Source organism: Mercenaria mercenaria, chromosome 2 (genome assembly GCF_021730395.1).
Source record: "Mercenaria mercenaria strain notata chromosome 2, MADL_Memer_1, whole genome shotgun sequence".
NCBI lineage: Eukaryota > Metazoa > Mollusca > Bivalvia > Venerida > Veneridae > Mercenaria > Mercenaria mercenaria.
The window spans coordinates 22,379,378-22,404,664 of NC_069362.1; the positions used below are offsets into that span (position 1 = coordinate 22,379,378).

General features: G+C 35.0%; 2 protein-coding genes across 6 annotated transcripts in view; one reads left to right on the forward strand and one right to left on the reverse strand.

Annotated features, from left to right (window-relative positions):
* Window positions 1–16: 16 nt before the first annotated feature.
* LOC123563483 (la-related protein 7-like) lies at window positions 17–21,347 on the forward strand. Of its 3 annotated transcripts, none has more exons than XM_045356313.2 (13): window positions 17–107; window positions 4,365–4,471; window positions 5,675–5,753; window positions 7,187–7,290; window positions 8,118–8,198; window positions 9,357–9,521; window positions 10,193–10,301; window positions 11,143–11,689; window positions 13,048–13,151; window positions 14,362–14,459; window positions 19,280–19,424; window positions 20,246–20,340; window positions 20,969–21,347. In XM_045356313.2, exons 2-13 carry the CDS (start codon window positions 4,373–4,375, stop codon window positions 21,038–21,040), a joined length of 1,698 nt encoding a protein of 565 aa, XP_045212248.2. In that variant the 5' UTR covers window positions 17–107; window positions 4,365–4,372; the 3' UTR covers window positions 21,041–21,347. The 3 variants fall into 3 exon arrangements, with proteins under 3 accessions (XP_045212248.2, XP_053388181.1, XP_045212247.2); XM_053532206.1 differs by lacking the exon at window positions 17–107 and adding an exon at window positions 1,173–1,196; XM_045356312.2 differs by lacking the exon at window positions 17–107 and adding an exon at window positions 3,235–3,334.
* A 1,801-nt stretch (window positions 21,348–23,148) lies between these two features.
* The window catches only part of LOC123562027 (extracellular matrix organizing protein FRAS1-like), a 164,551-nt gene continuing 162,412 nt past the window's right edge, over window positions 23,149–25,287 (reverse strand). For all 3 annotated transcript variants that reach the window (XM_053532182.1, XM_053532192.1, XM_053532195.1), the window contains one exon: window positions 23,149–25,075. In XM_053532182.1, coding sequence (XP_053388157.1) covers window positions 24,506–25,075 — 570 coding nt within the window. In that variant the 3' untranslated portion in view covers window positions 23,149–24,505. The remainder of the gene's footprint in view (window positions 25,076–25,287) is intronic.

Below are 25,287 nucleotides of genomic sequence, written 5' to 3' on the forward strand. Positions count from 1 at the left end.
ATTGGTCCAGAGCTGCGAAAATTAACCAATCACAATACCGATTACAATTGATTTTCTCCAAAAAGCTGAAGTTCAGTGGAAAGAGAAAATTCTACCAAAACATACAGGTGCTCTTTCTAAGCATTATCTATATACTTAATTATTAAACAATAGATGCGAACTTATTGACATTTGCAACCCATTCCTTCAAATTTTATTTTTGTTACAGTTTGTCATCGGTTTTCACATAAGAAACGGTGCCCAGTGCTTTTATACCATATGCAAATTATCCTAGGTTAAAGGTCCTTTGATTCATATACCCAAAGAAGTATAAGTACACAGAATCGCAACTGGAAATAACCTCGCATGGGCACATATCACCGTATTAAATATATTGAATATGTACAGTCTGAAAGAAATGCGTTTAAGAGGTGACCTGACCGAAACTACAATTTTTTGTCTGGTAAATACAATTTTTATCCTGAAAAGTCAGGGCCCTCAATAGGCCGTTTTTACCACCGAATATCGACTGCTTCCCCCGCCAATAGTATCCTTTTTTCCCCCTCCAGAGAAAAAATTTCCCACTCACTGGGCATTCGGTTGACCCGAGGTCCCCGGTTTTTGAACCCGCGAAACTCGAGAAAAACTCGTATTACACCCGCACAAAATATGCTCCGTGCGTCGGGTTGACTCACGGAAATTTTCTTTGATGCATCTCAGTTTGAAAGTTCTGCCCCTTGTCAATCAAAATCCCAGTCAATTTCAATATTTCAATATTGTTTGCCGTCATATGCGGAAGTATGGCAGTAGGCGGAGCGTCAAATGATAATTAGCAGCTAACAGATGTCAATCATGCCACGCGCCAATTGACACGTGGTCATCTCGCGGTTTATATTCAGTACGATAATTCCTGTCATTATCAGATGTTTACTGATCAATGTGTAAAAGTAAATTGATAAACAATGCAGCTTTAGATTATCGTCTTTGCACCACTTGTTAATTAGCGGTATGCAACTTGTGTCTTGCCATCTTAAAAATAAAAATTATCTTATCTTATTACTAAATAGAACAACATATTGGATAATTAAAATCATTATTTTGTTTCCTTGATATGATTACGTGAGCCGGTCAGCCGTTACGGTCTATAGAAAATTTATTATCATTGCCGAGGCTTTGTTTGGTCCAAAATAAATTAAATGCTTCAATAAGCAGAAATTGTAAGTACTGAATAGGTATGGTGAAAAAAAGAAATTTAAAACAAATTTTAATTGTTTACTTTCGTTTTCCATATTTGTCACCCGTTTTCGTGACCGTGATTTTCGGACATTTTTATCATTTCTTACAAGATTTTTCTAGTACAATCTAAATAAAAAGCCATTTAAAAGTCTGAATTTAAGAAAAATGTGATCACTCTTGCAAAAGCAGCCCTTATTTTGAAGCATTTTTCGATAATAAAATGCAAAGGCACCAAACCCCACCCACTTTTAGACAACTAAAATATAAATAGATTTAAAAAATCTGTAATGATAAATGTACTTGTTTTAGATAAAGTTTGTGGAAGTTGCATTAATAACAGTGTAGCTTCACCCCTGAAAAGCTGATCTTGACATGATATAATTGCAGTTACCAGTTTTATGTTGAGAAAAAGAAACAGCTTTAGTGTAATGAGAGTTATAGTTTACATGTTATAGTTCTTACATAGTATGTTATTCTTTGAAGGCAATAAAAATTCCCCCTTTTGGCTAAAACGACTCAAAAATTCCCCCGCCTGAGGGCTGCGGACCCCTTCCCCCAAAGTAGAGTGAGGGCCCTAAAAGTTTCATCTACCAGAGGACATTCACTCAAGCTCTATAAACCAACTCTTAAGAAAGGACTCTTCTTCGGAAAAAGTTTTTCTCCATCAGAATAGTAAATGCATGGAATGAATTGCTCGAAAGGGTTGTAAGTGCTCAGACAGTTGAAACATTCAAAAAAAGATTAGACCACCACTGGAATGTAACTAAGAAACATGGGACACAAGAGGCTTTGCCTAAACCTTAAACTCCCATGAAAACTGTAAAATTACACTGACTATACGGCTGTCACGTAATAAACCAATCGTGTCCAATTTTCAAACGACCACTGTTGATTTCTCAGACTTCCAATCGTAAATCCATTTCTTCCCTGTGTTGAAAATACTAGCAACATTAAAAAAATACCATTTTCATTATAAACAAACGGTCTAATAGAAAGTTTTTCATTACACAAATTTTTATCCTTCTGCTGTCTGTTTCACAGTTTCATACACTGGTAAAATGAGATCGTATTCAGTTGCTATGTGATGTTGTTGAGATTTGCTCTGTATGCCTTTTAAGTTGCGAATCTATTTATTTTTATAGCTGTTTGATGTACCTAAACAACAATTTGAGGTCGCATTTACGAATCTTTGTAGAACAATACATTTTCCTACTCTGATCTTTATGAAACATCTAAATTACAATTGAAATTAGGTCAGAGACCACCAATTCAAAAAAGTACAGGGAACTTACTGGGAATGAGGTAAGTGTATACCTGGGAATAAGGTAACGTCTGTGCGTTCTGATTGGTCAGTCATGTAAACAAACCCAGGAAGTGATTATTTTTTCAAAATTGATATTTTTTCACTGCATTTACAGTATTTTATTATACATTTTGACAAAATTTGCTACATTTTATGTGTATTGAAAAAAAGTTTTATCAAACGAATTTCTCCAGCCATGTCAATGATGTAAACAGGGGGTCATCTCATTTACACGAAAATTACTTAAATAAAGTATCACTATTCATATGTTTTTCGTCCGATATTTTGGTAGAACAAAGATAGTTCTTGAAAAACTTGTGATTAGATATACATGTTTCGATGTATGGAAGGCCGTACACGCCATAATGTTACAATGTAAGTCTGTGGAAAAACAATTGGTGGTCTCTAACCATTAAGCAAAAATGAAAAGAAAAGAGTGGATTCTGTCTATCTATCTGTCTCTCCATCCATCCAGCCTGTCTAACTCTTTACAGGGACGTGGACACTTTTGTGCCCATGCAAAATAAATTGTACATGTAGCAGAAAAAAGAAGTCAAGATCAGATTTCACGGCCCTTGGACCCAACAGTGCCACACCTCAGGGAACTATGATTCGACTCATTAGTCCACTGATCTTTGATATGATACTGATCACTCTAAACATGGCAATAGATGTATACAACAAACAGTCTCTCCAATATGACTAAGTTGAGCTTGCCCACTTTGTAGATGATGATGATGCATGGTACTCCTTGGCCATTCCTTGTACGTCAGATACCACCAATTAAAAAAATTCAGGAAACTTACTGGGAATTAGGTAATTGTAGATGTGGAAATAAGGTAATGTTATGTCTGTTCTGACTGGTCATTAATGTAAACAAACCCAAGAGGCGATTTTTTTTTCAGAATTGAACCTTTTTACTACATTTACAGTATTTGATTATACATTTGACAATGACAATATTAGCTTTTTTTTTAACAGTTATTTTAACAGTTTCTCCTGCCGTGCCAATGATGTAAACATACATGCTATTGCTATGTGAAAGGTGAAAGAATTGCATGTAAGCAGGTTTCTCAGAAACTACTTGAATGAATGCTTTCAAAATCGTTACAAGTCTCTGTTCTGGCTATCATAACTGGACTGCACGATTTTTATTTAATGATGGTCGCATCCATAAAGATTAGTAACAGCATATAAACATCTTTGAAGCTGAAATGTTTTAGGTACACAAGTTTTTGGCATCATGAATTATCTCACAAAGCAGATTTCATATCTCTGTGTTTTAGGTACACAAGTTTTTGGCATCATGAGTTATCTCACAAAGCAGATTTCATCTCTCTGGCATACATTTTGTCAAGTCTATGCCCCTAACATAAAAAGCCTGTTTCCAGAAACTACATAACCAAATTTTTAAAAGACAAGGAAAATATTTTCAAACTCTACACACATCTTTTGCATCATTAGATGACCACACATGGCAGGTTTCATAACACTGGGCTTTCACTTTAGCAAAATTATGTACCTTTTCACTTAGGAATTTTGGTGAAAGTTATGCAGTTAGCATATTTCTCAGGAACAATTGTACAAAATGCTTTCAAACTAAGTCCTCGGCATCATGAAATGAATATTTTAAACCAGGTTCCATATCCCTGACTTTAAGTTTACAAAATGATACCCTGTTTTCAATGTAGAAAGTTTTGGTAAAGGACTTAGGCATAATCAAAGTCCTGTTAAATAAGTAACACTGTTGAACTTTATACATGATTTTATAAACATGACCGAAGTGTTACAGATCATCTATATTTTGTAAAAAAAAATTATTCGGAAAATTTACTTTTCATTTTAGTTGTAAAAATGGAAGCTGAATCAGAAGGTGTACAGAAATCTGATAAAACATCTGGCAAGAAGCCAAGAAGAAGAATGAAAGCAACTTTCACAAAGATCAGGGAACAGGTAAATTGTAATGATGTAGTCACAGTTTTCATATTATGTATCTTTGAATACTTTCTTAACTGATATTTTACCTCAAGGTACACAGTATATGGGAGCTATATTGGAGTCACCCAGGTGACGTCTGTCTGTCTTTACATCTGTCCATTTCTCATTTAAGTTTTAAAATAATTCTTGAAAGTAAGATAATGATTTGTACTGCTATGAGTGGCAGCTCAAAATTGACCATTTCATATGAAATATATTGGGAATAACATTTTAGTCTATCAAACATAATGGCAAACCAAATGGCAAAGTGAATTATAAAAGTACGTTTTTTATGACCGCCACTCATTTATGTGCATATAGCGTTTATATGCATATAGTGTTGCTGCTGTCCGTACGTAGGTACATAATGTATTTCCCGAAATTTTGTGTGTCTAACTCCTCCCACACTTTTAGCCTGATTTACCTCAAGCTTTTTCACAGATGAAGATTTTTAGCTAGATGTGCAGATGGCCATAAAGGAAGGAATTTTTTATGCCCCTAGCATCTACTGATCCAGGAGGCATATAGTGATTGTCCTGTCCATTCAGCGGTTCGTCCGTCCATACGAGGTTAACCAAATGGGATCCTTTCGTCTAGCATCAATACCCCTTACTAGAATGACTTGATACTAATGCAAATGTAACCTATGACCATTCCTCATCTTCAGACATCACCTGACCTCAGTTTGACCTTGACCTTGACCTCATTTTGGACTTCGGTTGCTTTATATTGGCCATCACTTGGTTAACCAAATGAGACAGTTCCGTCTAGCATCAGTACCCCTTACAAGAATGAATTGATACTAATACAGATGTAAACTGTGACCATTCCTCATCTTCAAACATCACCTGACCTCAGTTTGACCTTGACCTGGTTTTGGACTTGGGTGCAAAATCTGTTGACAAGGATGCCACTGGGGGCATCAAGCGTTTATTGAACGCAGCTCCTTGTTCTGTGACTATTTTTACCACAGTTATGGCCCTTTGATAGTTTTGCTATATAGAATATAGAGAAAAATCTTTTGTCTCAATCTGACTTTATATTTGGTATTTTTTGCTGTTTCTAGAATCTAAGTCAGAAAGTCTTCAAGATTACATACTTAAAAGGAATAAACAATTTCATAAACTTAATGAAAGTTTCCTTATAAAATTATTAACAAGACCATTTTCTTCAAAACAGATGGAGTTTTACTTCAGTGATTCCAATCTACACAAGGACAGATTCCTGAAGAAATCCATAGATGAAACATCTGACGGTTGTAAGTATGAGCGTATGTCCTTATTTGTGTTTGGAATACCTTTATCAAAATAATCAGTGAACTTTATATATTCTACAACATAACCATAACATTGTTGGAAAATGTGATGAAATATCTTGAAAACAATACCAATACAGAAACAAAACATTTTATTATACCCCCACAAAACGAAGTTTGGGGGGTATATAGGAGTGAGCCTGGCAGTCGGTTGGTCGCTCGGTCGATCCGTTGGTTTTCATGGTTTCCGGATGATAACTCGTGAAAGGCTTGACCGATCTAAATAACTTTTGGTACACAGGTGTAACATCAGAAAATACAGGTCAAGTTCGAATTTTGGGTCAGTAGGTAAAAGGTCAAGGTCACAGTGACCCTGAACAGTCAGTTAAACAGTTTCCGGATGATAACTTGAGAACACTTGGGCCTAGGATCATAACTTTTGGTACACAGGTGTAACATCATAAAATGCAGGTCAAGTTTGACTTTGAGGTCTGTAGGTCAAAGGTCAAGGTCACAGTGACTCTGAACAGTTATATGATTTCCGGATGATAACTTGAGAACACTTGGGCCTAGGATCATAAATTTTGGTACACAGGTGTAACATCATGAAATACAGGTCATGTTCTACTTTGAGATCAGTAGGTCAAAGGTCAATGTCACGGTGACTCGGAACAGTTATATGGTTTCCGGATGATAACTTGAGAACGCTTGGGCCTAGGATCATGAAAATTGATAGGGAGGTTGGATATGACCAGCAGATGACCCCTAATGATTTTAAGGTCAGAAAGTCACAGGTCAAGGTTTAAACAGTTTTCGGACAATAACTTCAGAACGACTAGGATCAGGAAACTTAATCGGGAGGTAGGTCATGTCAAGCAGATGACCCATATTGATTTTGAGTTCCAAAGGTCATTTAAACCTTTTACGGACAATAACTTAAGAATGCTTGGGCCAAGGATCATGAAACTTCATAGGGAGGTTGATCATGACTAGCAGATGACCTTTATTGATTTTTAGGTCAGTAGGTCAAAGGTCAAGCAAGTTCGGCTTTGACATTGGCTTAGTTCTGTGACAAGGCCATATTGTGGGGGTATAATTTGTCACTCCTGTGACAACTCTAGTTTATAATGTAAGAGATGTTATTAGACTTAATTTGTAGGAGTTAGTGTTAACTGATTCATTATAAAAGTCTTTCACTGGTTGAAAATGGGGATGGAAATATTTGGCTTGAGGGTTACACTTTTGCAGTAACTCAGCAGAACTTTGTGACTGCCTAAACAGTAGCATATTCATTTAGGCATTCATACATAAATTATGGCATGGGCTGTAAGACAAGATTTTCCAGCAATGGCAAAAACATTGGAAAACCCTGTCTGTATGCTAGAAATAATATTATAAAACGTAATAAGTAAGACTGTATAATTTCATGGCTGCAGATATAGCTCTTGATGTTTTCCTGACATTCAACAAGATAAAGAGGTTGACAGGCAAGGTGGAAGTGGTAGCAGATGCTCTACACCAAAAATCAAACTTTCTACAGGTATATAATTTTTAAAAGTAAAATGACACAGTTAGTTTGCTTTAATTATATGATTACAACAAAAAAGACCTAGTACACACTACATGTGCACATTGTGACATCATATTTTGAAGTAAACTAAATGTGCAATTTTATATTTTGCAGTATCTTTAAAAAATTTGTAATTGTAGGCAAGAAAAATGAAGTTACATGTCTGCTTATGTGGAACAGGTGTTTTCCCAACCCTCAGGACAGTGCTGATTAGAAACTTTGCTAGTGCTTGCGTTTTCATTCCCCATTGTCTCTCCGACAGGTGAAATTCGTCCCCTCCCCCTCCACCCCATCTGATCGAGGATCTATAACTGGGCCATTGTGAAATAACATGTTTGATCAATTTATCATATGATCATTTTAAAATTAAAAATGTGACAGGAAAATGATTTGACTTGCTTGGAAGTAAATTACCAAGTTTTGTTGTTTCATTGACTGTTATGACATTTTTATCAGTGTTGCAAGAGTTACACATCATGTCATTTAAAAGCCTGTATTGGCCCCAGGATTACAGAAAATCTTGTATAGCTAAATACAGACCTGAAGTTCATGAAAAGTCCTTGAATTTCAAAAGTACTTTTGTCAATAAGAACAAAGTATTTTGGAGAACACTTAGACCAACAGCTGTCAAATTTTAATGATAATAATGGCCTCTTTATGTTTCTGGAGTCATTGGGTCAATCGTGAAAATCACAGTTTACTTAGAACTTAAAATTGCATAATCAGTTTGTATTGGAAACATAAATGATTTATAAACAGCACTTGTTGTATGAGATATTTTTTGTATATGTCTGCAGTTAAACCCAGAGAAGACACATGTTAAGAGAGTAACACCGTATAAAGAGCCTGAGAATGTGGATGAAAGGACTGTCTATGTGGTACTGTTACTTTATATTGTTCAGTGATAAGAATTTGATAGCTAGAAAAAGATATGTGAAACTGATAAACCTTTAGCCTGTTGGCGGCAAGTGATTCCGCCTTTGCGACCAGCACGACCGTGCAGTCTGAGCATGGTCTGCACTGTTCGCTATTCAGTCAGTAAATTTTCAGTGAACACCCCTTCAAATGATAAATGGTATTGTCCAAATTGAATGATGGACCAGTTCATTTGAGAAAAGCAGGGTAAAGGTTAAGGGAGGCAGAGTGATACAAGGGTACAATGTCAGTGTCCTGTCTCAGACGTACGTTGGTTGTTTTCCATTTGTAGCAGAAACACCCAAAGTTTTTACTGTTCAATAACAAGGTGAACCAGTTTATGCGGTTAAACTTTATTCGTTAAATCTTGATGGGACCAGAAAAATTTGTTAGAGTTATCAACAATTTGAGCCATTGAGTAATATACTTTGAAACTGGATTTTGCTGGGACCTTGTGATGAGTTTGAATGAAGGATAGTGTTTGAAATACCCAAGTTGGAGCCAACAAAGTTTGACTGTATTTTCAATATTGTCAATGGAAAACTGATGAAATCTTAATAAAGTGAAACATTTTCTGTAAATCTTTGATGTCTCTTTCTTTCCTAAAGAAATGGAGTATGTTTTTACACACTTTGTAATGTTTCGTGAATCATTTATAGTAGGCTTACACATAAATGTTGTGCACCAGTTATATCTTGACTGAGAGCAATACAAATACAGTATTTGAGTAAACTGTAACTGGTAAGCTGGTGTGTTGTCTACACTTTAGTTTTCCTGTTTATTTCCATTTCCAATGATATTAGTCTCAAAAAGATATGCTATTGGATCTTTGCCTGATGTGCTATTTCGAATTCAGTAATACAGAATTGTACTTTTCTTGCTGCACAATGGTATAAGGGTAAAACATCTGAGTCACAATTACAGTCACAGTTGAGTAGATTGAAATTGGATAACAGTGTCCACAGTCTCAAACTTAGTGGCAGGAAATGATCATCGTAAGTTCAGGAAGCAGTCATCGGGGGGTAGTTTATATAAGTGGTAAAAAGCATCTTTTAATCAGTTTAAACTATGCTATTATCCAACTGTAGTAAGACATGATGAGTATTTTCATACTTAATCAGGAGTGTATTCCACATCATGCTGACCATGAGTGGGTGAAGAAGTTGTTCTCTGCATGTGGCAAGGTGGCATACATCAGTTTACCAAGATATCCTAGCACTGGTGACCCTAAAGGGTTTGGATTTGTTGAGTTTGAGACCTTAGAAGGGGCGCAGGCTGCATGTCAGGTAAGGCTATTATACCAAGGTTATGTATTCTGCATTATGTTGTTATGTAAAGATCTGTATGGTTATAACTGAAGAGGTATTGACAATAAGTCTCCACCATATTAACATACAAACACAAAAATAGCGGCGGAGCCCGCCCGCTTAGCTCAGTAGGTAAGAGCGTTGGTCAACAGATCGCGGGGTCGCGAGTTCGATCCTCGGGCAGGGCTTATGTTTGTGACTATTTGATAAACGACATTGTGTCTGAAATCATTAGTCCTCCACCTCTGATCATTCATGTGGGGAAGTTGGCAGTTACTTGCGGAGAACAGGTTTGTACTGGTACAGAATCCAGGAACACTGGTTAGGTTAACTGCCCGCCGTTACATGACTGAAATACTGTTGAAAAATGGCGTTAAACTCAAAACAAACAAACAAAACAAAAATAGCGGCACAGAATCATAAAATCTGTATCTTTTTCATTGATATTGTAAAAGTACCAAGAAATATACTGCATTACAGTCAAATTACTGATCTATAGAGAATTGAATGTTTGAAGAAAAAATACTTGAAAAGAAACATGAAAGCTGAAGTGCACTTGCAGTATTTATAAAGCTTGGTGTTTTAAGTTTGAAGTATGAAATGCTATATGACATAAATCAGTACTCTATTGTTCAATGCATTTCTTTCAGGAGCTTAACAATCCACCTGCTGATTTTTCTCACAAAGCAGGAATGTTTCCTAAATCTAGCCATCAGATGGATGCAATAAGAAAAAAGTTGCCGGAAGAACAAGTAAAACGTGAGTGGTTTTAGCTGGACAGTTTGAAGACTAAGAAGGGCTGGTGTACTTACCATGCTGCTGGTGTAAGCTATGGTTAAAGATTTGTGGAAAGCTGTTCAGTTTCACTATATCTTCTTAACTACTGTCCCTATAATCAGCAGTCCTCGCATAAAGATTGATATTAGTGAGGAGCAAACATCTTTAGTTTATTTAAGGTCACTGAGGTCAAGCTTTGCAATAGTGTTGGTTAAAAGTTTATCTCTTGCTTCTTAGTTTCATTGTATTGTCTTAAACATAATAATAATTGGTTTTTAGCTCGACTATTCGAAGAATAGGGGAGCTATCCTACTCGCCCTGGCGTGAGCGTCACACAAATGTTAAAGTTTGCGTACCACCCCAAATATTTTCGAAGTCCATTGAGGTATTGCTTTCATATTTTGCATACTTGTTTACCATCATGACCCCAGTCTGTAAAAAGGAGGAGGTAACTCTATCAAGCATTTTGACTGAATTATGGCCCCTTTTCGACTTAGAATATGCTTATTGCAATGTTAAAGTTTTACTCATTGCTTATATTATACTATCAAGCACTGAGAATAGTCGAGCGCGCTGTCCACTGACAGCTCATGTTAGTATCCCTCATTCCCATATGCATCCACACTCACCCCTTACACCAACCCCTGAAACAGAATAATTTCTTTACATTTCTCACATATACTTCTATCTCATAACTCTAACATACAAGATTTTCAAAGAACATTTAGGATATATTATGAAGAACATATTATCATTATCACCTTTTTATAAGCTGTACAGTTACCATTTATGTATGTCATTAAAGTGTTCTGCATTTATACAGAGACAGAAGAAAAAGCAAAAGATCTGATTTCAACTGGTAATGAAGAACATGTTAATACTGTTGGTGAACCCGAAACTGTAGAAGACTCTGAAAAGACCAAAGATAAAGAAACAAAGTCCAACAAAAGACGTAGAACAAACAGTGGCAGTGATAGTGCAGCTAATGCAGATTCTAGTCCTACTAAACGTAGGAAATCTGATGTAACTTTTGAAGTTCCTTCAGATGATTCAAAGCTTACCGATGACAAAACTGCAGGTGGCAAGAAGAAATCTCGTAAAAGGAAAAGTAGGTCAAAAACGGTTGATTCTGAGGAGTCTAAAGGTGAAAGTGATTTAGATAAAAGTGGAGACATTATTCCGGAAAAGAAACAAAAATTAGATGAGAAAAGTGTCAATGGAGTACATGAGAAAACAGAAAGGAAGACTGAAAATAGTGCAAAAGAAAGTGAACAACGTAATAAGGAAAATACATCACACAAAAGGAAGAGGTTTAGACGTAAGAAAGACAAGAAGGAGAAAGAATTCCCTGAACTCAGAGTGCTTCCCAAGTAATTGTTTTTTGTTTTTTCATGTTGTTAGATATTTTACTGTAGAGATTTCATCTCTCTGAATAGGTTGTACCAGAATTTATATTGTTACAAAATGTTGTTGTTTTTTTTATTAAGTTTGTCTTTTTAATTTTTTGTGTGTTGATGATAACTGGTTTTGACAGTAGTTTAAAGGGCCTGTCTCATTATGTACAACACAATGTAACTTTTAGATCTACTATACAAAGAATAGAGAGCTATCCTACTCATCCCAGCATCAGTTCCACGTCCACACCTTTGTTAAAGTTTTGATACACTTCCTCTTCATCTCAGTAGTTACTTCATGGATTTGCTTCAAACGTAAGATAGTTGTTTTAGAAATAATTTATCTCATCCAGTGATTTGTCGTTGAATAAATCATTGTTTGGAGTTCAGATGCGAAGGAATTATATCACGAGGGCGCAGCCCGAGTGATGTAATAATACGCATCTGAACGACAAACAATGACTTATTCAAGAGCAGATCACTAAATGAGATATATTATTTCGATTCTAACACATTACCAAGGATTTTTAAGAACATCCTTGACGACATTCATTAAATATTTGCCCGTTTTCAATCAGTTTCTTTTCCAGCGCACCGCTATGCAGTTTGACGCCATGACGTAATAATTGTGACGTCAGAACAGTGATTGTTGTATAATAATTCACTGTTTTCTGCCTTCTTTGTTTAATAGGAAAATGAATCTGATCATGTTAGAATTCTCATTATTAACCACATGAAAAGACACACAGTGTGCATAACTCGTGCAGAAATGTTCTATGAATTTTGTCCCTTTCTTATTTATTTAATGCTTTGATTTTAAAGAATATATTTGATTCAGACTTAAACTATTGTCTCCACAGTAGTATCATTAAACACGCTAGTGATAGGTCCGGCTTCCTTAGATGTGCCCAATATCACTATCCAGCATGGGAATAGCTGAGCGAGCTGTCTCCTGTGGCAGCTGTTGATATTGTAAAATCGTAAGCATGGTCTATGAAGCTTTTAAAAACATATTTGATCTGGTAAGGTTTTTTTTAAGATATGTTAGTTATGTTATGTTAGTGCAATGGAACTGGTAGATTAATATTAAAGTTGCAATGTTTCTGCAAAATACTTTGAAACAATATAGACTTGGAGCTCCGTGTGTATAGCAGAATGAACTGAGCATCAGTTATGATATATGTTAGTAAACATTTTATTTCTTAAAAGTATTGATTGAGCAAAAATTTGTTTAAAATCACCAAAAAAAATCCTTGAAAATAGTGCAGAAATTGCTTTTTTGTCCATTTCCGCTTGATCTTTTTCTTGGTCATATATAAATGCTTGTTTTTCAGAAAAGAATGGTTAGAGCTAAGAGATGAATACTTGAAGTTACAGAAAACAAGTATGGCACTTCTGAAGAAGACATTGGGAGAATATACGGACCATAGCAAGAAAGGTAATCTATATTTATATCACAGTTTGTCTAAATTAATTCAGTTTGAATCACTGAAGGCCAGCAAAAATGTACTGTGCATGTATTAAGTGGAAGTATTGAGGGACCACTGTTCAGGTACAAGTAGGTTCCAGAGAAAGACCAGTATGCTTAGCACTACCATTACAATTCTTTGGACAGAAGCACAGTACATGCAAAGTATTGAGGATCTTCAGTATTCCTTTGTAACAGATTAATATGATACGATCTCTTTCTCAGGGTCTCCATGGCAACATGGTAAAGGTTGCTTACCTTGAATCACCTACCCCTGACCAATATAGGTTTGAAACTTCTCCTGTGGTTAGATATCTTCCTATGGAGAAGCCATGCACCTGGTTTACAGAAAGTCAGTAGTCACCCAGGTTCCAGCTCATACTTGAAACAGTGCTCTTAAGGGCACCTGGACTCTTCCTCCACAATGAAAAGCAGGAAAAGTCACCATATGAATATTACGCTGATGTGATTCTTAACCAAATAAAAATTTTAAAAAGTGAATTTTCTTTTTACAAGTAAATATATCCTTTTCCTGTCTCAAGATTTGTTTCCTCCCTCTGCTTTACCATTTAATTCCATTTCTATGTCTTACAAATGAATGTACTTTTCATCAGTCTTCAAAACAAACATTACTCCCCTTCCTGTATTTTCTGATAAATGTTCCCCTTCCTCTTAGTACAGATGAAAATATTCCCTTAAGCTTAAGAATCTTACATTTCTTTTTGTGTTACAGGTAAAAGTTAGCCCACATGCTTAGCTCAATAGGGAGAGCACAGATCTACGGACCATGGGGTCGTGAGTTCAATCCCGGGCAAGGCGTATGTTCTCTGTGAGGATTTGATTAAAGACATTGTGTCAAAAGTTATTCCACCTCCACCTCTGATTTATGAGGGGAAGTTAGAAGTTACTTGCAGAGAACAGGTTTGTACTGGTGCAGAATCCAGGAACACTGGTTAGGTTAACAGTCTGCCATTACATAACTGAAATACTGTTGGAAAATGGTGTTAAACCCAAAACAAACACATACAGATAAATGTTCTCTTCCTCTGCCTTAAAGATAAATATTCACTTACACTGTCTTGCAGATGAATATTTCTTTTCTCTGTCTGATGAATCTTACAATCTTTTTCTTCCAACATCTGTTCTTCAGGTAAATGTCTTCCATTTCCTTGTCTTGCAGATGATGTTAAGAAGTCAGAAAGGAAGGAGATAGAGTTTAAACCTGATGTTGTTGTTAAAGTTTCATCTGATAATCCAATGAAGAGAAAAAACCTCAAGGTGTGCATTTTATCTAACATATGTATGATATGTATAGTGTTATTACAAGAATTAGCTTCATGGACAATGTATATCTATTCATTATTAAATTGATGCCATATGTATCAATTTATTGATGCTAGTAGAGTATGATATGAATTGCATCCCCAAGGATTGAGGGGAAATTAAGATTCCATGCAAACTTTTCAAAAATGTTAGAATTTAGTTATTACCAGAAGAAAATAAAGTTTAGTTTAAACACACATATTTTCAAAATTTGAAGCTGTAGTTTTGATAAGCTGAATATGAATATGATATTCATGTAGCTGAATGATAGAATGATTTAAGGTGAAAGTGCCTGTTCAGAATGATTTATTAGCTTGACTATTTGAAGAATAATGAGAGCTAATATACTTACTGGAGGGTTGATGTCTGTGTGACACTTTGGTTAAAGTGTTGTTGTTTTTAGCTCACCTGAGCAATGCTCAGGTGAGTTTTTGTGATCGCTCAATGTCCGGCGTCTGTCTGTTGTCTGTCTGCGGTCTGTCAACATTTAGCTTGTGTATGCGATAGAGGCTGTATTTTTCAACTGATCTTCATGAAAATTGGTCAGAATGATTACCTTGATGAAATCTAGGCCGAGTTCAAAAATGGGTCATCTGGGGTCAAAAACTAGGTCACTAGGTCAAATCAAAGAAAAACCTTGTGTATGCAATAGAGACTGTTTTTTTTTTTTCAGTTAATCTTCATGAAATTTGGTCAGAATGATTACCTTGATGAAATGTAGGCCGAGTTCGAAAATGGGTCATCTGGGGTCAAAAACTAGGTCATTAGGTCAAATCAAAGAAAAACCTTGTGTATGCAATAGAGGCTGTATTTTTCAATTAATCTTCATGAATTTTGGTTAGAATGATTACCTTGATGAAATCTAGGCCGAGTTCAAGTATGGGTCATCTGGGGTCAAAAACTAGGTCACTAGGTCAAATCAAAGAAAAACCTTGTGTATGCGATTGAGGCTGTATTTTTCAATTAATCTTCATGAATTTTGGTCAGAATGATTACCTTGATGAAATCTAGGCCAAGTTCTAATATAGGTCATCTTGGGTCAAAAAGTAGGTCACTAGGTCAAATCAAAGAAAAACCTTGTGTATGCGATAGAGGCTGTATTTTTCAATTAATCTTCATGAATTTTGGCCAGAATGATTCACGGATATGAAACGTTGCCTGCGGCACAAAATGTGCCGCACTGAAATAAAGGGATCGCGCATCCGGCGGCGCAGGCATTGCACAGGATGTTTACAAAAATAACGAGCAAGGTGAGTAAAATTGAATGTTTTTGGTTATTGTCTTTTTACAGTAAAAACTTTTTAGAAATCGGGGAATGCAGCGGGATGTAGTTATGTCTTGCCGACAAATCCATGCCCAATTTGAGAAGAAATATGTAATATTGTTACTTTGCGCGTGTTTTTCATCGGATACAGTAACGTGAAAATTACAAAAGCAGTGAATATTCAGAGTCATTTCACCTCCTGCTGGAAAAGAAATGATGTATTTCTGCAGTATATCATATAAAGACATGATATCTGATCGATTGAGATAAAATACATGCCTAGGAAATGGCATATCCCCTCGTTCTGCCGACTTTTCAGTCCAGTGCTGCAGGCATCTCGATGGTGCCGCAGACATCGCGGGAGGCGCAGTCATCTTGAATACTATTGTAGTCAGTAGTACGTGTAATTTCGACCTTCTAATATGTATTGAAGTACAATAATATCAATAACAATGTTGTTCCTCCAGTTATTATAGTAGTAAGACAAATCTTCTCAATCCGAACTTGTAATATAATAGCTATTTTAAGAAGTTTGCAGTATTTTTTCTCGTTGTGTTTGGGAATGGGACCAGGGTAAATCACGTCATTTTGTATCAAGTTGGGATTCATTTTCTCCCGTAAAATAGCAATATTCAATTACTAAATATCCCATTTGTAACAATTATTGATGATTATAGTTCAAAGCATGGTATGAAAATCAGCGTCCGAGCACAAAAACTGTCATAATTTTTGCCATTTTTCAACCAATTTTAATGTTTTTGTTTTAGCATCGAGGTTTTTTACAGTTTAGGCGTACTGTTTTATTAGCGGCGAGCTGAATTTCACCCCCGCCCCCTCCCCTCCAAAAATAATAAAAATAAATAAAAACAAAATAATAAAAATGATTAAATGGTGAGCAAAAAAAACCAAAAAAAACAACAACAAAAAAGCACACACACACACAAACATGAAATCTCTCTCGCATATCTCGCGCTATGTTTTTCTATAACAGTATATCAGCACAAATTTCACTGTTAAGTCAAGATATTTACATACGAACGAAGAATATTTAAAACGATACTGTTCCAAAGTTTTGTGTTGAAAAGAACCAATGAAAAAAATGTCCAAAATGGGGCTTAACTTGTTCTAATCATTTCTGAAATTCTACAAAAATATTAACGTATTTTACTCACTCTTAGTCGTTCAGCTATGATTTAGGTCTGTGCACTGACTGTACACATAAAATTTTCGTCTGATCATAAGGTGAAATGATTTTCTTTTTCCTTTTTATATACACTGAATGCATGTACATCCATCTGAAAATAAAATATAAACAAGATATTTAACTATAGATAACTTCATTGTTTCTTTTCCACACAAAACTTGGGAACGGTATCGTTTTAAGGAAAGTTTCATGTTTTTACGTTTTTTTTGTCTTCGGAAAACCCCAAAACAGTGATATTTCGCCATTTTTTTTCTGGGGGGTTGGGGGAGGGGGGGGGGGTGGGGGGGGCGCGAAATTCAGCTCATCGCTTATCAAAATAGTACTCCCAAACTGTAAACAAAGAACTAAAAATACAAGCTCTCTGCTGTAAAAAATAAAAACTTGATGCTGAAACAAAAACATCAAAATTGGTTGAAAACTGACAAAAGTTATGACAGTTTTTGTGCTCAAATGCTAGTTTCCATACCTTGCTTTGAACTTAGCATCAATAATTGTTACAAATGGGAATGTTTGGTAATTGAATATTGTTTTTCAGGAGAAAATAATCCTAATTCGATATAAAATGACGTGATTTTCTCAACTGGGAGGCACCTGGTCCCATCCCCCAAAAGAGCAAGAAAAAATATTGCAAACTTCTTAAAATAGCTATTTATATTACAAAGTTCGGATTGAGAAGATTTGTCTTACACAATAACTGGAGGAACAACATTGTTATTGATATTTTTGTACTTAAATACATCTTTCAGGTCGAAATTACACGTACTACCGACTAAAATAGTATTCAAGATGACTGCGCCTCTCACGATGTCTGCGGCACCATCGAGATGCCTGCGGCACTGGACTGAAAAGTCGGCAGAATGTGGGGATATGCCTTTTCCTTCACATGTATCTTATCTCAGTCGATCAGATGTCATGCCTTTATATAATATACTACAGAAATACATCATTCCTTTTACAGCAGGATATGAAATGACTCTGAATATTCACTGCTTTAGTAATTTTCACATTACTATATCCAATGAAAAACACGCGCAAAATAACAATATTACATATTTCTTCACAAACTGGGCATGGATTTGTCGGCAAGACATAACTACATCCCGCTGCATTCCCCGATTTCTAAAAAGTTTTTACTGTAAAAAGACAATAACCAAAAACATTCAATTTTACTCACCTTGCTCGTTATTTTTGTAAACATCCTGTGCAATGCCTGCGCCGCCGGAGGCGCGATGCCTTCATTTCAGTGCGGCACATTTTGTGCCGCAGGCAACGTTTCATACCCGTGTGATTACCTTGATGAAATCTAGGCCGAGTTTGAAAATGGGTCATCTTGGGTCAAAAACTAGGTCACTAGGTCAAATCAAAGAAAAACCTTGTGTATGCGATAGAGGCTGTACTTTTCAATTAATCTTCATGAATTTTGGTCAGAATGATTGCCTTGATGAAATTTAGATCAAGTTCGAATATGGGTCATCTGGGGTCAAAAACTAGGTCACTAGGTCAAATCAAAGGAAAAGCTTGAATATGCGATAGAGGCTGTATTTTTCAATTGATCTTCCTGAAATTAAGTCAAAATGATAACCTTAATGAAGTCTAGGCTGAATTTGAAAATGGGTCATCTTGGGTCAAAAAGTAGGTCACTAGGTCAAATCAAAGAAAAACCTTGTGTATGCGATAGAAGCTGTATTTTTCAATTGATCTTCATGAGATTTGGTCAGAATGATAGCCTTGATGAAATCTAGGTCAAGTTAGATTATGGGTCATCTGGGTTCAAAAACTAGGTCACTAGGTCAAATCAAAGAAAATACTTACTAAATAAATATTTTTTTCCATGAAATCACTAGGTCAAACATGACTACTCTGTTTAAAATGTTGTGTTATGGTATGTTTCTCAGGTGAGCGACCTAGGGCCATCTTGGCCCTCTTGTTTATTAAATCCATATCTGAGTTACCATCACTTGTATTTGATTGAAACTTTTAACAGTGCTTCCAAGTTATCTATCCAACAGAAATAATCAATTTAGGTAAACTTCGTTTTTATCAAATTATGCCTTTTTCAACTCCTACAATTTTGCATGCAAGTTGTTATTATAACTACACTGTCTCGAGCATCAATAGCTGAAGCACCTGGACTCGCTAGCAATTCATGTTGTCTCTAGTCATTTTCCATATATTCTCTATATTTGGATTCCTCAGAACCACCAGTAACTCCAGCATTTTGCTCATCCCAATAGGACCTAAAGCCATTGGTTTTTCACTGTGACTATTAAATTCCCAGTGACAAACATAACCTCAGTGATTTTTCAGACTGGTCTTGGAGAGGGATACAAGATAGCTTATATAGATGTAAAAGATGATCAGACTGAGGGATATATAAGATGTGAACTTGCTGAGTCAGCTAAACAGATCTGTGCAGCTACCGTGCCCGGATATACATTTAGTGCTGTTACAGGTAACAACTGTAAATATGTACTCATTTAGGACATAGCACACTCCTAACACACCATCACTGTAAAAGCACATACTTTTACTGGGTCAAAATTTCGCAAATTTGAAATTTTGAGTATGTTCACAAGGTTTAATATTTGCTCAGTTGTAAAAATGGCATCCTACATTAATTTGAATTATACTAATGGTGAATCTTTATGCGAGGATTAATTTTCACAAGATGTAGGGCCTTGCGAATATAGCGAAAATTAAACCTTGAAAATTTCTGCTTTTACAGTATTAAATTTTTACAGTATGATTTTTATGTATAAAAGCAGGAGTGTTTTATGCTTCAGTACAGTGAAGTTTTAGAATTTACTAGCCTATATGTATTAACTAACTAAACCAAATATGGTGTTCCTAGCCAAGATGGATATACATCTGCATCCAATAGAGTACTAGACAATATTTGAATATAAATAGATAGAATCCAGTAATATTGCATGACAGAGGGTATGGAAGAATTTATCAGGCAGATCTGTACATATTTTTTAGTGTTGACAACATATAAACTGAAAATGTTCACAAGTCATGTGTAACAGAATAAATATCAGATTTAGGAAAAATTTAAAGTTGCAAGATTACATAGGGATTCTGTTGTGGAAGCTTTGACTGTCAAAGGATTGAAGATAATTTTAAAATTTGAAAGTTCCAACTGTAACCACTGGTGACATTTTAAAGGTGATAGAAGCTTAAATTTGATTCTTCAGAATTTAGAAAAACACTTGGAAAAAGTATTATATTTTTCCCAGAGAGTTTTAATGTCTATCTGTTTCTGTATTTAAGGAGAAGAGGAGAAGATATACTGGGATAAACTTAAACTAGACAGAGAAACCAAGTTTAATACAAAATGCCGACACAAAAAACGAGGACATGAGAAGGTATGAAAATGTTTTATTTTATGCTTTTCATTGAAATACTGAAATTCATGAGTGAAATGAAATTGAAATTTTCACTGTTTCAAACAGAGAAATAACATTTTTATTTTTCACTGGTATGGAACTACACATGAATGCGAATGAATATAAGTTATACATAATCGTAAATTCCTTGCAAAATATACTTCAGTAAAGATATAGATGTATAAAAATAACATCAGGATCATAAAGATATACGTTCCATCTTAATAAAATCTAAAAGAAATCTGGAGACATATTTGACAATTTTACTACTATATGTATATATCATGATGTCATGAAATTATGACGTCCTGAAGTGAAGTATGTGACGCTGCGCGGATAAAATGGATTAAATTTGTTTAAAACCATTGAAAATACATAAAATAAAAAGAATATTTGTTTCAGTGTAAGATCGAAATATATTTCACTTGTGAACACCATAATTTACATTTTCACTCGTGGCTGTCACATTTATGAACAGGTGTTATAATACATACAGTTATGATTAGTAATTGATTAGTATTGATCTGTTGTATCTATGCCTAACTGTTAGATCTAAATATGATTAGAATGTAAAATGTGTAAAAAAATCTTGTATTACCAATTTCAGTGGACAGAGAAAGCCCAGAAAGCCAGTATTGAGAATGTTGATAAAAGACACATCATTTTTGAAGATGAATGAACATATCTGAGACAGTTGCTTTACATTTAGTAGCACAGTGTGTCTTCATCAACAGTGTAGCAAAGGATCATGTCTGTTTGGATACATTGTATTATACAGACTTGCTGCATAAAGTTGTTTCAGTCTGTCTGTACATCAGGAAAGCAGGATGTTTAAGTTGTACAAAAATGTGTTGGCAATGCTACAGCGAAGAGTTATTGTTTGTGTTTTACCTGCAGCTGTGTAAAAATTTACAGTAATGTTGAAGAGGAGTGAAAATTATGAACACTTTCAGTTTTTGCAGAAAATAAATAATATATTTAAAATATTGTTTGTTTGTTTAATACAGATTTTAGGTCCGACTTTACCCATTTAAGGCCCAAGCACTGCTTTGATGATAACCTCTTATGATATGGGCATCAGTATGTCAGTGTCACTGGGACATGGCAACTAAACAGTTTACAGTTAATAATTTGTGTACACTTGAGTTTCAGTTTTTTATAGGATGAATGCTTGAGTAAGGGGTCAGTTTTATAAAGTTCAAAATTACAGTGACCTTAATCTTTTTTTGTAGTTTATAACAAGTTGACTTTAATATTACTATTTTTAATGGCATATGAAGTGAAAATTTGCTAGAGGGGAGAGAACAAGAACTTAACCTGATCCCTAACTGGAAGAAGGCTTGGGCCTACAACAGCCAAAGTTCATAAGATGATTGCTTTTGCTCAGTAAGTGACCCTCATTCTTTTACAGGTCAGTTTTTCAAAGATCAAGGTCATAGTGACATTTTCTATTTGATCTTCTAAAAACTTTGTCATAATGTTTGTCTCTATAACTAGGTTTCAGGAGGTTGGAAACCGACTGGGTCCCTAGGTCAAATCATGGAAAGACCTTGTTAACACTATTGAGGCCACATTTTCAGTTTGATCACCATCAGTGTCCAGAATATTTGTCTCTGTGAAATCTAGATGAAGTTCAAAACTAGATTACTTGAGGTCTTGAACTAGGTTGAATCTTAGAAAAACGTTTACACTCCAGAGGCCACACTTTCCACTTGATTTTCATAAAACTTTGTCAGAATGTTTGTCTCTAGGAAATCTAGTCCAGTTAGATACAGGATTATCTAGGTTAAAAACTAGAGCACAAGGTCAAAACCATAGGAAAAAAAAAAAGATATTGTTAAAACTCGAAAGACCACATTTTACTAAAACTAAATCAGGCGAGCAATACAGGGCCTTGTTGTTTTAGGGGCAGTTCATCAAAGGTCACAATGACCTCGAAACTGAAAGTGATTTCCGATCGATAACCTTGGTCTTCAACCATCACACTTTAAACAGTTGCTTGTGGTCAGTAGTTGACCCCCCTCAATTGATTTTAGTGGACAGTAGATCAAGGTCACAGCAATGTGTGAGTCCTACCAATTACTGACAAACCCTCACCCCTAAATTTGTACGAATTGAATCTCAGATTGACTAGATGCAGAAAAGGAATATATTTTACGTGTTGCTGGCTGTCACAGACAAGGTTGGCCTTGACAGAGGTGGTCAGTCAATACATAAACTTGTCCGTAGAATGGCTGGACATACAAGACAACAAAATTTTTTTAGGATTTTTTTGCTGCTTTATTTGTTTCTAAAAAAGTATCAATAAATATATTTACATACAAGGCAATATCATTTACAAATACATGCCTTTATTATTGACATAGAAATAAAAACAAAATAGGAGTTTAAAACAGAATTGCCTTTTCCATTGGGTAGATCAATAAATTAATTTTTCCTTGTATTTTGGCTAATAAAATACATAATGACTTGGTATTTTGGCTATTAAGTGGTTGCATAATTTGGACATTTTTTAAATACTACAAGGCAAAACATACCCAAGCCTTTATCAAAAAAGTAATTTCAAAGATATGAATGACAACTTTTTCACACTTTTTTCGTCAAAGTGAAATTCAAAACTTGTAACTCTATTTCTTGAAAGTGGCCTGAGGAATAAAGTTGGTGGCATGTTAACTTTTGTAATGTACAGTATGCCTGTTTTTAAGTGTCAGTATTTTGACAGGAGAGGAGCATTGTTCTGATGATGGGGGTTGGGGATTCTACCAATGGTATTAACATACAAAAATGTATTTAATGCTGCCTTTAATTTCTGTTATCATGATCAAAATATTTATGCTGTATAATATTCCATGTTAAAGATCGTTTTCTATCCCAACTGCAAATTGGTGACTTTAAATAATCCTGAAATGAAAATGATTTCAGGAATATTTCCAATGCTGGACATATTTGGATAAAAATGGAATTTATATATTACACATACAATACTTTATATGGATTTCTAAATCAGTCTTGATTTGGTTTGAGTAACAATGTATTAGCTGATGGTTTGCTTATATTCTAGAAAGTTCACATTTTAATCAGAGGGTTCACTTATATCAGTTTATTTGTTTGTTTTGGGTTTAACGCCGTTTTTCAACAGTATTTCAGTTATGTAATAGCGGGCAGTTAACCTAACCAGTATTCCTGGATTCTGTACCAGTACAAACCTGTTCTCCGCAAGTGACACATGAATCAGAGGTGGAGGACAAATGACTTCAGACACAATGTCTTATCAAATCATCACGGAGAACATGCGCTTCGCCCAGGGCTCGAACTCACAACCCCAAGATCCACTGATCTGCGCTCTCCGTATTGAGCCAAGCGGGCGGGCTCACTTTTATCAAGTTTCTATGACAGTTTAAGTACTATTGGCTGTTGTAAGAGAACTGTTTTAATCTTTTAAATGCTCTGCTTGCTTCCATTCAATTAAAAGCAATGCTGGATAATATCTTCACTCTAAATATGGTCATTGATGTTCTTGTATGCAAGTTGGGAGTATTATTTTTCATAAAGCCATGGCATGAAAATAATTTCCTTAATTTACCACACTTGCTAAGTGGCTAGATATTTCTCAAGACAGTATTAACCTTGGAAGAATAATGATTTGCAAGTTCTTACATGAAACAGTAACCATATTTCTTATCTATAAAATCTTCTCGAAAATTTGTCCTAAGACTCTTCAGAATATAAAACTTTGCAGTTACAAAGTTTAGGGCATTATTTCGATGTAATAATGATAAATACAGGTCTTGTCCAAAAATTTAAAAAAATCAGTATTATTAAAGCACATGATGTGTGACACCCTCCTAGCAAATATTGCAGTTTAACCTGTCTGAAATGACTAAAAGTTCTATTAAATACTGTGTTGTTTTTATTGGTCCCTGTCAATGGTAGATATTCTAAGAATAAAGTAATTATTTGCTAATTAAATCGATGGAGACAATATCAATAATGTATAATTTACATACAAATAATAAAACAATTTTAAAGACTGGCCTATTTGCTTTCATGTCCAATATACACATACACAACAGCTTACTGACATAAAATAAATAACCATACCAACAGATAACATACAACAAGAAATGGAAATTAACAAAAAATATCACACTTCTGTTCCATTCCCTTTGGAAATATTTTTGTTTTTCTGGATATTTGTATCTTTCACCCTTACCGCTGTTTTTCCATGATCTCCTTTATAAATCACAGACTCCTTGAGTTCTAAACTTGACCCTGCTCTCACTGAGAAATTTTGATTACCTTTAAAAATCACAGAATTTTGCTGCGCTAGTTCTAAATTGTTTCTTTTCTTCGGTGGTTGTGGTTTGTGGCGTTTTCTCTTCCTTTTATGACGAACGAGGAAAAATAAAATAACTGCCACTATAATAATCACAGCAATTATAACAGGTAATAAAACTGGTGTTAAATTTTCTCTGTGATCAGTGTCTGTACTCTGAAGTACCTGAGTATTATTTAAATGCAAAACTTTTATATTGGTTCCATTTTTACTTTTATTGTTTTCCAACCAATCATATTTCATTTGAGTATTTTCTGCGACACTTCTCTTATTTCTGTCTAATGAGAGAAGAGCAGACCTCTTTCTGCGAAATAGTCTGAAATCTGTTGGTCCAATAGAATAAATGACTTGCAGATACCACTGAAAGCCTGATGTCACCTGTAAAACAAAAATAAATGAAGATATATAAACTCATAATGGACAATTTATTCAAACTTTCAAGTAATTTACTTTAAGATTATAGTTTTAATAAAAGTTTATTTTCTTCTTTCTGTGTGTTTAAAACAGCTTTACGAAAACAATATGTTGCTATTTAATGTGAGTGTTGAAACAAGGACTTAGTTTTCTGCAAAACACCTGTAAAATTAGTT

Excerpts from the sequence above, each read along its gene's own strand:
- LOC123563483 (XM_045356312.2), top strand. The coding sequence starts at position 3,247 with ATGATGATGATGCATGGTACTCCTTGGCCATTCCTTGTACGTCAGATA. Across the intron at positions 5,754-7,186 it reads AGATGAAACATCTGACGGTT|ATATAGCTCTTGATGTTTTC; the intron begins GTAAGTATGAGC and ends TCATGGCTGCAG. Across the intron at positions 7,291-8,117 it reads AAAAATCAAACTTTCTACAG|TTAAACCCAGAGAAGACACA; the intron begins GTATATAATTTT and ends ATATGTCTGCAG.